The 13,443-nt window shown below is 37.5% G+C and overlaps 2 protein-coding genes across 8 annotated transcripts in view; one reads left to right on the forward strand and one right to left on the reverse strand.

Moving 5' to 3' along the window:
- Positions 1 to 1,748, forward strand: part of Cc2d2a (coiled-coil and C2 domain containing 2A) — a 109,004-nt gene extending 107,256 nt beyond the window's left edge. For all 7 annotated transcript variants that reach the window (XM_021260260.2, XM_021260262.2, XM_021260261.2 and 4 more), the window contains 2 exons: positions 176 to 353; positions 1,466 to 1,748. In XM_021260260.2, the coding sequence (XP_021115919.2) occupies positions 176 to 353; positions 1,466 to 1,654 (367 nt within the window). In that variant the 3' untranslated portion in view covers positions 1,655 to 1,748. The remainder of the gene's footprint in view (positions 1 to 175; positions 354 to 1,465) is intronic.
- A 7,468-nt stretch (positions 1,749 to 9,216) lies between these two features.
- The window catches only part of Fbxl5 (F-box and leucine rich repeat protein 5), a 47,920-nt gene continuing 43,693 nt past the window's right edge, over positions 9,217 to 13,443 (reverse strand). Inside the window, exon 11 of the mRNA XM_004847258.3 lies at positions 9,217 to 10,013. Within this exon, the coding sequence (XP_004847315.1) occupies positions 9,937 to 10,013 (77 nt within the window). The 3' untranslated portion in view covers positions 9,217 to 9,936. The remainder of the gene's footprint in view (positions 10,014 to 13,443) is intronic.

Consider the following 13,443-nt stretch of genomic DNA (forward strand, 5'->3'; position numbering starts at 1 on the left):
CTGGTAAATAACAATACCAACAGAAACTTTTTTTGGTACCGGGGATTGAACTCAGGACCTTGCGCTTGTGAGGCAGGCACGATGCCACTGAGCTAAATCCCTGGCCCAGAAACATTTTTTTTTAACAAGGGAAAAGTCAAGTCACCAAATATTGCAGTTTATTGTTTATGAACAGGATTGAAAAAATGCTAAAAGAAAAAATCATGGACTGGAGACCGCGCCATCTGACCCGGTGGAACAGGCACTGTATCTCGACTCTGCGCCACTTCTTGCCTCTGCTGGAAAGAAGCCAAGGAGAAGGCGTGGACGATGACCACAGAGCAGAACTGCTGAAACAGCTCGGAGACTACAGGGTAAGCACAGTGACTCACAGGCCGGCCTGCTGGGTTTCTTCCTTACAAACGAGAAATTACCCAATAATGGGCTCTTGCAACCAAATACCCACGCTGCTCCTCCAAGTATATAAAAACAGCAGCATAGACTAAAGAGTATTAGTAAAAGTTCTGTAACCCATACTAAATGACAAAATGTCTGTAATGTGACAATATTACCATTTTTGTAATATAATCCTAAGATACTATACTTTTATGAAATACATAGCTAGTAAATAAAATGAAAACATCTGGCTAAATTATATCAGACAACTGCACAAGACAGTGAAGACTCTAGGTTAGGTGTTTTAAAGGACATGGTTTTGCACCGTGCTTTTCAGTGCTAGGAAAAATTCTCATTAATGAACAATATATCCTCTCTACCACCTCTTGGTAGTGCTGTGTTCTTATCCTGTAGCTGGTAAGAAAACCTATAAAGCAATGTCATAACTGAGACAATAAAGTGATGGCAAACACAGGTGACAGCCAAGGTGGATTAGTCACTGAGGATGTTTTCAGTTCAAGTAACAAGAACACGTAGAGGCTTGAGCACTAGCAAATGCACTGGTTTACTTCAGTGACTCTAGAGGTGAGCAGCTATCAGACCAGCCCCTTCCCTGCAGCTCTTCCCTGCTCTCCGCCTGTGCTAACACCACTCTCAGGCTGCTCTGCTCCTGGAAGAAAATGCTAAAGCAGGCCCGGGACACACGCCCGCACACATACTGCCCCAAGTAGGTGACAGCATTGTTTCCTGAGTCTCAGGTTGATCACATGCCCATCCTGTAGATTAATTTCTGTGGCCAGAGGTGAAATGCAAACATCAGCTTAACCTAGGTCTGAATGATTACATGTGTCATGCACACTAGGCACCGGCAGGAAGAGCAAAGGGACTGATGGAGAATGGGTGACGACAGGCCCCTTACACACTCATAATCCTCTCGCCACTGTCTGTATTGTTAACATAGAACTGACCAGAAACACAGAACCGGATGATCTTGTGATCTAGAAGATTTAACTGTATTAAGAATTACATTTATGTAGAGAAATATTGCAATCTTCAAACTTCACTAATGACTATTCATGTATTTTTTTAGTTCTCTGGATTTCCCCTTCACATGCCCTATTCTGAAGTGAAGCCTTTAATTGAAGCCGTGTACAGCACTGGAGTGCATAATATTGATGTTCCTAACGTCGAATTTGCTCTAGCTGTGTATATCCACCCATACCCTAAAAATGTTTTGTCCGTCTGGATCTATGTTGCTTCCCTCATACGCAACAGGTAATTGGTTCACAGTGCTTTTTATATCATGTAAAAACTATAACTAGCATATGAGAATATTTTTTAAATGAAATAAAGTTTCCTCACCTATTTTCAAACTGTGTGTTTTATTAGTAGTCTGCTTTGTCTTTACCACTCCCCAGTTCAGCTGAGACTGCACAGTGGGACAACCATGAGCCTCGAGCCTCTGCCTGTGCACTTGTCACCTTCTGTTTGGGACGCCTTTCTCCTTTGCCTGTCCAGCAGAACACCAATTATACTTCTAAGACCCAGTGAAACAACACTTCTCAACTCTCCTAGGGGAAGAACAATTTTGCAGTATCAAATTTTTCAGCCCTGGGTAGCTCATGTTACCCTAATTCTGTGCACATGTGCACGCACCCACTGAAACAATACTGGAGGGGGGGATGTTCTTTTTTAAAAGGCTTAGACACTGCCATGAACTATGTTTTTCTATCGCCAAACCCTAACCCCCAATGAGATGGTATTTGGCGATGAAGCCTTTCAGATGACTGAGCCATAAGGGTGAAATCCTTATGATGGCATTGGTGTCCTTTTAAGCGAGAGGAAAGATTGTGCTCCCTTCCTTCCCCTTTTCCTCCCACTCCCCTATACAAAGATATAAGGAAATGCTATCTGCGTTCCAAGACTGCCCTTACCATACACTGGATCTGCTGGCTTCCGGCAGATCTGGGGCTTATCTTGGACTTTCAGGCCTTCAAAATAAGAAACACATGTCTAAAAAAAAAAAACAAAACAAAAAAAACCCACATCTGTTGTTTAAGCCAGTCTATATTCTGTTATAGCAACCCAACTGATGATAAACACATTCATATATTACACTAAGCCATTAAAAAGAATTAAATGTATGTGTTTATCTGGATATACAGTACACAAAACAAGTATATAAAGCAGGATTTCTCAACAACAGCCTTATTGACATTCAGGGCCCAAAAATTACCTGTTGTGTAGGGTTTTCCCTACATTTTAAAGATGTTTACCAGATAAGACTTTTTTGCAGATGATAAGGGGATCTAGGGATAGAGGGGTAAGGGAAGTGAACAGGATTAAGAAGTGATATATACATTACCAATTCCCCATAATGAACATATTATGTATTGCAAACATCTACTAATAAATCTTTTAAGATGTTTACCAGCATGTACTCTAGCCTATACTAATGAGATCCCAGATGTATCCCTCTCTTCAGCCAAGTGTGACAAAAATTTCTCCTGATGTTGCTGTTTCTATGTCCTCTGAAAATAATCGAGTCCAGCTGACAATTACTGATGTAGCTCTCACTTTAAAGTGAAAAGAAAAATTAGACAGAAAGAACCAAGGAACAACTTTCACCTTTGCTAATCTCTTATACATTTCTCTATCAAGTTACACTGGAATTATGTGTGACATGGCTCTGCTACCTCTAATATGAACTCTTCATGGGAACTCTTCAAGTTACCAATATAATGACATAGTGACACAATTACTCTTGATAAATCCTCATTTTGCTGCTTACTATCTGGGTAATCCACACTAAGTTAGCTAACTTGTTACATACATGAGAATGATTACAGGCTCCATAGCACTGTGTAAACCCTGAACAGGTCAGCACATGTCGAGCGCCTAGAAGTACCTTACACTGAACACCTAATGTTTGTCAGGCACAAGGCACCTTATGCGATGCTTGCATTTTATTTTCAGAAGGAAATTGCAAAACCCAAGATAAATTTAAACCAAGTATATAGCGTTTTACTAAACATTAACTGTCCGCTTAGGTTAATAATGAAAACCAGGGCAATGTATAAAACTTAAATGCAGATTATGTCATGACCTCATGCAATCACAGGTCAAAAAAAAATGGTAGAAAAACAGTGAGTTTCAAGATGACAACATGCTGACATAGTAAAGCCAGTTTGGTTCAAATTGGCCAAAATGGTTTGCTGACATCAAGAAGCATAAACATGGCTGGGGATTTAGCTCAGTGGTTCTGCCACCTGCCTTGAAAGCGCAAGGTCCCAAGTTCGATCCTTGGTACCAAAAAAAAAAAAAAAAAGCATAAAGAAGAACAGGGTTATTTCTGATTTCATTTTTCCCAGATTCTCTTTTGTTGCCAGTTCAGAGAGTCCAGGTGGTTAAGTATCAGATTGTTCCATCTCCTTTCCCTTTGGGGTTGCTGTAGGTGATCCAGAAGTCTGTTTTTGAGGCTTGTTTATGTGTCTTCTCATTTCTGTATTTCCTCTAGAGTCAGTTTCATTAATTTGTCTAAGTTACTTCTTAGAAGTTGTCAAATTTATTTTAAAACAGATTTTTGTAATATGCTTTCTATATCCCTTTAAGTTCTGTAAAATCTGTGGTAATGTCTTCTAGATCTTAATATTGTAATTTAAAAAATGTATAACTGATATTGTGTAACAGGAAGAAAAGGTCTAAAAGAGCAGGGGAATTGGGAGGGGTAGGGGAAGGGAAAAAAGGGAAAGGAAAAAATATGAGAAGAGGAAAAAAATGGAAACAAGGTCTTTGCAAATAGGGAAGGGTGGAGGGGGTGAAGGGAGGGCAAGGGAAGGGGAAAAAGAATGAGAACCAAGAGACTCATGTAATGGTACAAGATCCCAATGATGAATGTAACTGTATTTTTTAATAAAGTTAATGGGGGCGGGAGGGAAGTTGGTTCTTCGAAAGAATCAAATTGACAAACCCTTACCCAACCTTGTCAGAAAAAGGAAAGAAAAGGCCTAAATCCATGCAATTAGGAATGAAAAGGGTGAAATTATAACAGACCCAGCAGAAATACAGAGGATCATCAATACCTACTTCCAGAACCTATACGCCAGTAAGATGGACAACACAGAAGAAACGGACAGATTCCTAGATACATATGAATTAACAAAGTTGAACAAAGAAGACCTAAAAATTCTGAACAACCCAATATCAACCAATGAAATTGAAAATGGAATTAAAAACTTATCAACTAAGAAAAGCCTGGGCCCTGATGGCTTCACTGCTGAATTCTACAAGACATTTAGAGACGAACTGCTGCCACTACTGTTTAAACTCTTCAATGAAACTGAAAGGGAAGCAATACTCCCAAATTCATTCCTGGAAGCAAGCATCACCTTGATCCCCAAAGCAGAGAAAGACCCAACCAAAACGGAGAACTATAGGCCAATCTCACTAATGAACATAGATGCAAAAATCCTTAATAAGATACTGGCAAATAGAATGCAGAAGATCATCAAGAAGATCATACACCCTGATCAAGTGGGATTCATCCCAGGGATGCAGGGATCGTTCAATATACGCAAATCAATCAATGTAATACACTATATCAATAGAGCCAAGGACAAAAGCCATATGATTATCTCCATAGATGCAGAAAAGGCATTTGACAAAATCCAACATGCATTTATGATAAAAACCCTACAAAAAATTGGAATAGATGGTCTCTACCTCAAACTGATAAAAGCCATCTATGAAAAACCAACAGCCAATATCATACTAAATGGTCAAAAACTGAAATCCTTCACACTAAAATCAGGAACAAGACAAGGGTGTCCATTATCACCACTCTTGTTCAATATAGTTCTGGAAACATTAGCCACGGCAATTAGACAAGAGAAAGAAATAAAAGGAATAAAGACAGGAAAAGAAGTCAAATTGTCATTATTTGCAGATGACATGATACTCTATATAGAAGACCCCAAGAACTCCACCAAAAGTCTTCTAGACTTAATAACCAAATTCAGTCAAGTAGCTGGTTACAAGGTCAACACACAAAAATCAATAGCTTTCCTCTACACAAATGAGAGACTGAGAGAGAAATAGGGCAAATAATTCCTTTCACAATAGCATCCAAAAAATTGAAATACCTAGGAATCATCCTAACAAAAGAAATCAAAGACCTCTTGTGTGAAAACTATGGCACTCTGAAAAGAGAGATTGAAGATGATTATCAGAAAATGGACAGACATCCCCTGCTCCTGGGTAGGAAGGATTAATATAGTGAAAATGGCCATACTTCCAAAACTGCTAGATAGATTTAATGCAATTCCAATTGAGATCCCAGCAACATACTTCATGGACCTTGAGAAAACAATCCAAAAATTCATTTGGAACAAGAAGAGACCCAGAATAGCAAAAGCAATTCTAGGTAACAGAGATAAGGCAGGGGGTATCACAATCCCCAACCCGAAACTATACTACAAAGCTACTGTGATAAAAACAGCATGGTACTGGCAAAGAAAAAGACTTGAGGATCAGTGGAACAGATTAGAAGATGCAGAAACAACGCCAGACACACTCAGCCATCTCATCTTCAATAAAGGAGCCAAACACCCTCATTGGAGGAAAGATAGCCTCTTTAATAAATGGTGCTGGAAAAATTGGGTTTCAACTTGCCAAAGATTAAAACTAGACCTATATCTCTCACCATGCACTAAACTAAAATCAAAATGGATTAAAGGTCTAAATATTAAAATAGAAACTCTGAACCAGTTGGAACAGAGGTTAGGTAGAACCCTTGAAGACATCGGTGTAGGAAAAGATTTTATGAACAAAACCTCAGTTGCCCATGAACTAGCACAAACAATCAACAAGTGGGAGCTGTTCTTATTAAAAGGCTTCTTCACAGCAAGAGAAGCCACCAGCAGTGTGAAGACAACCCACAATGTGGGAAAAAATCTTCACCTGCTCTTCCTCAGACAAAGGTCTACTATCTCGAATCTATAAAGAACTTAAAAAGATCAGACCTCCGAAATTTAAAGACCCAATCCAAAAATGGGCATCTGAAATGAACAGACATTTCTCAGACAAAGAAGTAGAAACAGCAAATACATGAAAAAATGTTCAACATCACTGGTCATTCAAGAGATGCAAATGAAAACAACACTGAGATTCCACTTCACTCCAGAAAGAATGGCTGCTATCATGAAATCAACCAATAACAAATGCTGGCAGGGCTGTGGGGAAAGAGGAACCCTGCTCCACTGCTGGTGGGAGTGTAGACTGGTGCAACCACTATGGAAATCAGCATGGAGATACCTCAAAGAACTAGGACTGGAAGTCCCATTTGACCCCGCTATTCCACTGCTGGGGATCTTCCTCAAAGAATTAAAAGAATCATGCCACAGTGATATATGTGCGACCATGTTTATAGCAGCAGTTTGTGATAGCTAAAACTTGGAAACAGCCCAAATGCCCATCAACTGGAGACAAAGAAAATGTGGGTTTTCTTATAAAATGGAGTACTACTCGGCCATTAAAAAATGAGAAATTAGAGACATTTATAGCTAAGTGGATGCACATTGAGGCAATACTCTTATGTGAAATAAAAAGGACACACATGTATAAATACCGAATAGTTTCTCTGGTGTTGAGAAACTGAAAGTGTAAATAAGGACTAAAATGTATAATAGATAATGTGAAATAGGAAGAAAAGAGGCAAAGGGGAAGGAAATGGGAAGGCTAGGGGAAAGGATAGAAGGGAATGGGATTAATATGAGAAAATGGAAAAATAGGAACAAAATCTTTGTAAATAGGGAGGACTGGAGGGGTTGAAGGGAGGGCTGGGCAAGGGTGAAAAATAAGAACCAAGAGAGACTATGTAAAGGTGCAAATTTCCAATGATGAATGTCATTATATTGTATACCTAAAATGTACCAATGATTAGAATAATCGATAATGCAAAATAGGAAGAAAAGGTCCAAAGGGGTAGGGGTGGTGGGAGGAGCAGGGGAAAGGAAAGAAAGGAAAGGAAAAATGATGCGAAATGGAAAAAATGGAAATAAAGTCTTTGTAAATAGGGAAGGGTGGAGGGGGTGAAGGGAGGGCTAGGAATGGGGAAAAAATAAGAACCAAGATGCATTATGTAAACGTACAGTTCCCATTGAGAAATATAATTGTGCTGTATACCTAAAATGTACCAATAAAAGAATAAAGTGCAAAAAAAAAAAAAAAAAAAGAAGAAGATGAAGTATGGGGCAGGATGAGACTCTCCCCCACAGGAATTCCCATGGTTTGTTTCTCAGAATAGTCCATGATGTGAACTTTAAATCATATAGATTTTCTTATGGAAGTAAATACACAGTAACTATAAAACACTGAACCTGACAAAATGAAACTCGACTTTAGTAAGCTCAGATTTCCTTTCACATTCTCAGGAATGTTTTTTTTGTGGTGCTGGGGGTCAAACCCAGAGTATTTATATACTAGGTAAGTGCTCTATCACTAATCAGTCCCAAGAAATTGTTTTATTCTTCAGTTAGACCTAGACTTATAGGAGGATGGAGGTAGTGCTGCCACAAAAGACATGATACTTAAGCTTAACAGGTAAAAACCTCAAAAGTCAAGATCTGCTTGTAACAGCTGCCCTACCCTACCATATCAAAAGCAAAGAAATCAAAATGAGAATCACTAAAGTGCAAGTTAAAACCAAGCATCATTGGATATGCTCCTTTTAGAGCTGATTATCACATGTGTTTAGTTCAAATGTTAGTTGAATTAAAAAGCGTTCCTGCCAGACTTGGGAGCGTAAGCCTATAATCCTAGGGACTCTGTAAAGGCGGATCCACCAAGCTCCAAGCCAGCTTCAGTAATTTAGCAAGACCCTTTCTCATTTGAGCTTTTGTAGGAAAATGGATGCACCTTGAGACAATGTTAAGTGAAATAAATCACATACATACGGTTAAATACTGTATAGTTTCTCTTATATGAGAAACCCAAAGTATAAATAAATTAAAGAGCAAAACAGAAGATGAAAGGAAGCAGGGTACAGATCCTCTGCAAATGAGAAGAGGATAGAGAGAGAGAGAGAAGAGGGAAAGGCAGTGAGGAAAGGGACCTACAAAAGAAATAAGATGTGTCATATACATGTACCAAATATCCACAATGAAAACAGGCGTTATATATCACAAATATGGTGATAAGTAAAAATTTTTTAAAAGGATGGGGATACACTTCCATGGCAGAGCACTTGCCTAGCTGGCATGAAGCCCTGGGTTCAATCCCCTATAGTGCAGAAATTTTGTCAAAAGCATTCATAAATTCTCGTTTATATTTCCGTCAAATGATTCTTCATCATTACATGCTAATCTCTAGAACAGTTTTCTCATAGCCTAAACTGCAATGTGCCTCCCTGCAGTTTATACCTCTCCTAGTCTCCCTCAAGCAAACAAAAATATCTGGGGCTACAAAGAACCTGCCTGCAAGATTACTTCCTCTTCTCCAGCTTTGCACATATTTATTTTTAAAAAGATGGCATGGCACTATTTTCTTCTTAGTATAAAATTATACACAGCATGACATAAAATTGACCCGGTACGTCCCTTTCTCATTGGTAGGTTTCACTCTCATGACTTTTTCCCAAGTAATGAAGATAAACTTAGATTTAAATTTTGGCTACTGAAGAACCATTCTTCAAAAGAAAATTCAGCTCAGGATTACTCACCTGTGTAAAATTGTTTACCTGGCAGAGTCATATTTCACAAGCTCAAAAGCCAAAATATTTAGTCCTATTTTATACTAAAGTAAACGTGGATTGAAATTTATAATAAAATCACAACACAGAAGATATTACTTGGTAAAGTCCTCAAAGTAATTTTATTTATACATTTCTTCAAATGGCTGTGGAATTATTAAAAATCCCTCTCAAATCTGACAATTTAGGGGCAGTGGTAGAACCAGGGGTTTTGGACAAAGCAAATATAAATAAGCTGGTGCTCTGCTAGCTCACTGAGCTAACACCACAAAGCCAATTATTCTACAACCTCAAAGGGTCTCATATGTGAATGTGTTTGAATTGGCCCCCTAAAATTGTTCAAATAAAAAAAATATTATGGAAAAGAGATTAGTTTCCAACATGTGCTGTTTTTGAAAATAAAACTTCAGAAATGTACATCTGAAACAATCTGTAAAGCTTAGTACAGTGTTTATACATAAGGAGAACCAATAACCCCCAAAGACTTTCAAAATTCAAAATAATCTAAAACATACTTTAAATGGCAATGCATTAGTGACATTCTTTTTGAAGCATTTGTTTAAAAGAAATCTAGTAAGACTGTTCTCACCCTTAAGAAATGACCTAATACCTTTCTAAAACAAAAATATATTTTGCCTAAGAAACAACACTGTACAATTCACTGGTAGATTAAGATTTCTGAGAGTATAAGAAATGGGACCAAAACAAGACACACTCAATAAGGGGTGGTTAACACAAGAAATGTGCTATAAGTAAAGTGCATGAAAGGAAGCCTGCTCAGCTAAATGAAGTAGACAAAGGTCAGAAGTCAAGGGTCATTCGCCAGATCGGCAGCAGGCTCGAAAACCACACTGCAAATTCTGGCATCCGCTGGCGGTATCAGCATGAGGACCTGTATGAAAAGAGACAAGTGTGAAAGGAAGAATTTCTTAGCAATCGTATAAAAACAATTTGGCTTATGAAAGAGCTAAAAAATTTATTTGCTTTCCCAGTAGTAAACTTATATCACAGAAGTAGAATCTTACAATGGGTATATATAAAATTCATCAGACAAACATTGACAGTAACAGTCTGACATTACCCAATGTTTTTCATGGTCCAAAATGTAATGGAAGAAGAGAAAAGAAATAGTTTTTGGCAACAATCTTACAAAATAAAAACTTAAGAAGAAAAGGAGCAATCCGCAGAAGCAGGACTGCCTGGCTAATTTAACAATAGATTCCTAGAAATATAATTAAAGGAAAAACAAAAACCAGAAAAAAAACTATAATAGGTCAGCTAAATAATTCACTATTGTGCAATTACAATAAATATGATGTACAAAATTTAAAATACACTATACATAAACTTAGCATTTTGGTGTATTTTTATTTAACATTTATAGCTAGAAAAAAAACATGGTAGGGTTAGATGAAATTATTTTCCAAATCTGAGTTAAATAATGAGTAATTAAACATCTGACACACAATAAAAATTGTGATTCACTTATAAAGAAGAGTAATAAAATATCTGTGGAATAATGACATTTTATTCCACTCACATTATGCTACCCAAATACTAGACAAAAGATCCATTAAGGAACATAACTGAGAATTAGAAAATAATAAAGAAGTTTTATAGCACATTTTCAAACGTTAAGTACTTTAAGTAAATGACAGTTTTTATAAAGGCTGGCAAATGCAGAAAAAGGTTGTTTGACTATATTGAAGTCTTTCAGTATTTCTGAATCATGGAAAAATAGAAAGTTAATTAGTTCCGTGCCCACTAGAGCAAACTCCTCAGTAACTGTGACATATAAGGACCAAACTTAAAAGCACACAAAATATGATTTTACTGCTGAATATATCAAATGGATTATAACTGAAAAACCACAGTACACTGGAATAATACCAGCCTAACTCAAAAATGTATTTTTTTGTTTTTTTAAAGCAACACTTCACTGCAAAAGAAGGCAAGTCTGCTAATAGCACTATTTGTTAAATTCCTGAAATTTAACTTTTCTTTGTATTCCTAAAATGGCATATACAAAAGAAAGTGGAGAATGTCTTAGGGTATTTAATCACTGAAGCATAATGTTCCTCTATTTCACTATGAAAATGACAACAAATGTTTATGAAAATAAATGAGTAAACTTTACATATTATGTGGAACTGCAATAGCCTATGCCTGTGATGGCGAACGTTTTAGAGACCAGGTGTCCAAATCGCAATCTCAAACCCACTTATTTATCACAAAGAGCCAACCCCTACAATTAAACCTGAATACTGAGGTTTTGGTTTAGAAAAAACAACTCATACTTTAACATCTTTGTCTTTAAAGAAAAACAAAATAACACGTGTGCCATAGGTTCACCACCACTGGTCTATGCTTTCATTCATTTTCAAATAGTTATACTTTATTTTAAAATAGACATGACACCTAGGATCAGCTTCAAATGAATGGGGAGCATGTGTGGGAATGGGTATGGTGTGGAAGAAAACAAGACTGACCACAGATTTATAACTGCAGAGGCTGATAGTACATGACAATTCACTATATTATTGTTCATATGTTTAAAAATCCCCAAAGAAAAATGTTTAAAATTACTTTCAATACAGGACTGGGTAATTTAGCTCAGTGGTTCTGGTACCTGCCTCACAAGCACAAGGTCTTGAGTTCGATCTCCGGTACCAAAAAAAAAAAAAATTACTTTCAATACAATCACCACAAGCCCATTTTTATTTAATCAAAATAAAAATCTATTCCATTTTAAGATTAAAAGTCAAATGTATCAAATACTTAAAATTTACAAAGCATTTTCTGTTAAGATTATGTTCTCTTGAAATAAGATACAACATTGAAGTCAACTGAGCCACAAAATCAAGTTAAACTTTTTTAGTACATTTTAGTATTTATGAGAAATGTTCAGATAAGGAACCCTAGAGCTGGGGTACTCTTCTCCCACACTCAGTCTTAACAGGGTTCCCTTTAAATTCACTTGGAGCTTCACCTGTAGGCAGTGCCCAGGCCGTGGCCCCTCCTCGGCCCCTCCTGGGCCTGTCTGTTCACACCCCTTACATGGTTACCGTTCTGCCCACTCATCGTCCAGTGCCCTCTCCAAGCCCCACCCCCTGCCTCCGTGCTATCCCCCTGGCCTTCAGAGTCTGTGAAGAAATGTCTGAATTGCTAGTTTTTGCCAAAATGTATCTGATTAGTATTTTATCAGCATGTAATTCTAGTCTCAATTTTTTAAGGGAAGTAAGAAGAGATATATAGACTCAATTTTCTAAACTAAAATATCACAAAATACTTCATAATGTCTGTATTACTATTTGTTTTTTGGGTTTTTTTCTATTTGTTGTTTTTAAAGAGATGGGCTCTCACTATGTTGCTCAGGTTGGCCCCACCTCCTGGGCTCAAACAATCCTGCTTCACCTCCTAAGTATCTGGGCCTATAGGTATGTGTCACCACACCTAGCCATATCCTCCCCTTTTTTTAATGATAGAAAGGTAAAGAAGGAATGTTTTAGTAAATCTACAGTGGCCTTGGAAAAACTGTAAGTGATGGCTGGAACAAAAGAAAAATGAAGTGCACAACTGGTTTCCAACGGAAAGTGAGAAAGAACTCCACAGGGAAATTAGACCAAGGAAGCTATTCTCCTGGAGACTCACAGAGGTGCAGACACCACACAGCTTTTCACCATCCCACCTAAAAGACACAGGGAGCCAACATCCTCAGTGTCCACTCTGGCCACCTGTGTCACCTGTTCTCAGAGTCTAGACGTGGTGGAAGATAAGAGATGAAAAGTGTACATATAAAAATGTACTTTGGTTAAGTAGAAAGCTAACAACAGAATTCTGTCAGCATCTCCTTATTCATCACAAAATTCTTGCTGACACTGACATAAAATGTGCCACTTCCTTCAAATATGAGTTCCAGTGGGATTCATATCAAGAGAGGGAATATAGTGGTGTTTTAAATGTAAACGTAGGATCTATCTAGAGAAGCCTACAAGTACCTAACTAATAACCATGATTTTAACAGCTTCGACGCTACAGTATCATCATAAGGTCAATCAGAGGAGTGACTGGCTATCTGATCCTAATAATCCATGAAAGCAATACATTTCAAGAAAGGATTTTATTCTCCTGAAGCCTAGGGAAAAGTACAAGCAGACAATCACTGTTTTAAACTTAGTTTCATATTGTAGAAAACGTGTGAGTAGCAATTTCCAAAGCATGGTAATTACAAGCAACATTAATACTAAGATCTTTCAGTATCACAGAGGAGGTGGTCAACAAAAAGAATAAATGAACGAGAACAAGGAAGAAATACAGATATG

The sequence above is a fragment of the Heterocephalus glaber genome, unplaced genomic scaffold (genome assembly GCF_053883595.1).
Source record: "Heterocephalus glaber isolate CG9 unplaced genomic scaffold, H.glaber_assembly_v1.0 deba00001509, whole genome shotgun sequence".
Taxonomy (NCBI): domain Eukaryota; kingdom Metazoa; phylum Chordata; class Mammalia; order Rodentia; family Bathyergidae; genus Heterocephalus; species Heterocephalus glaber.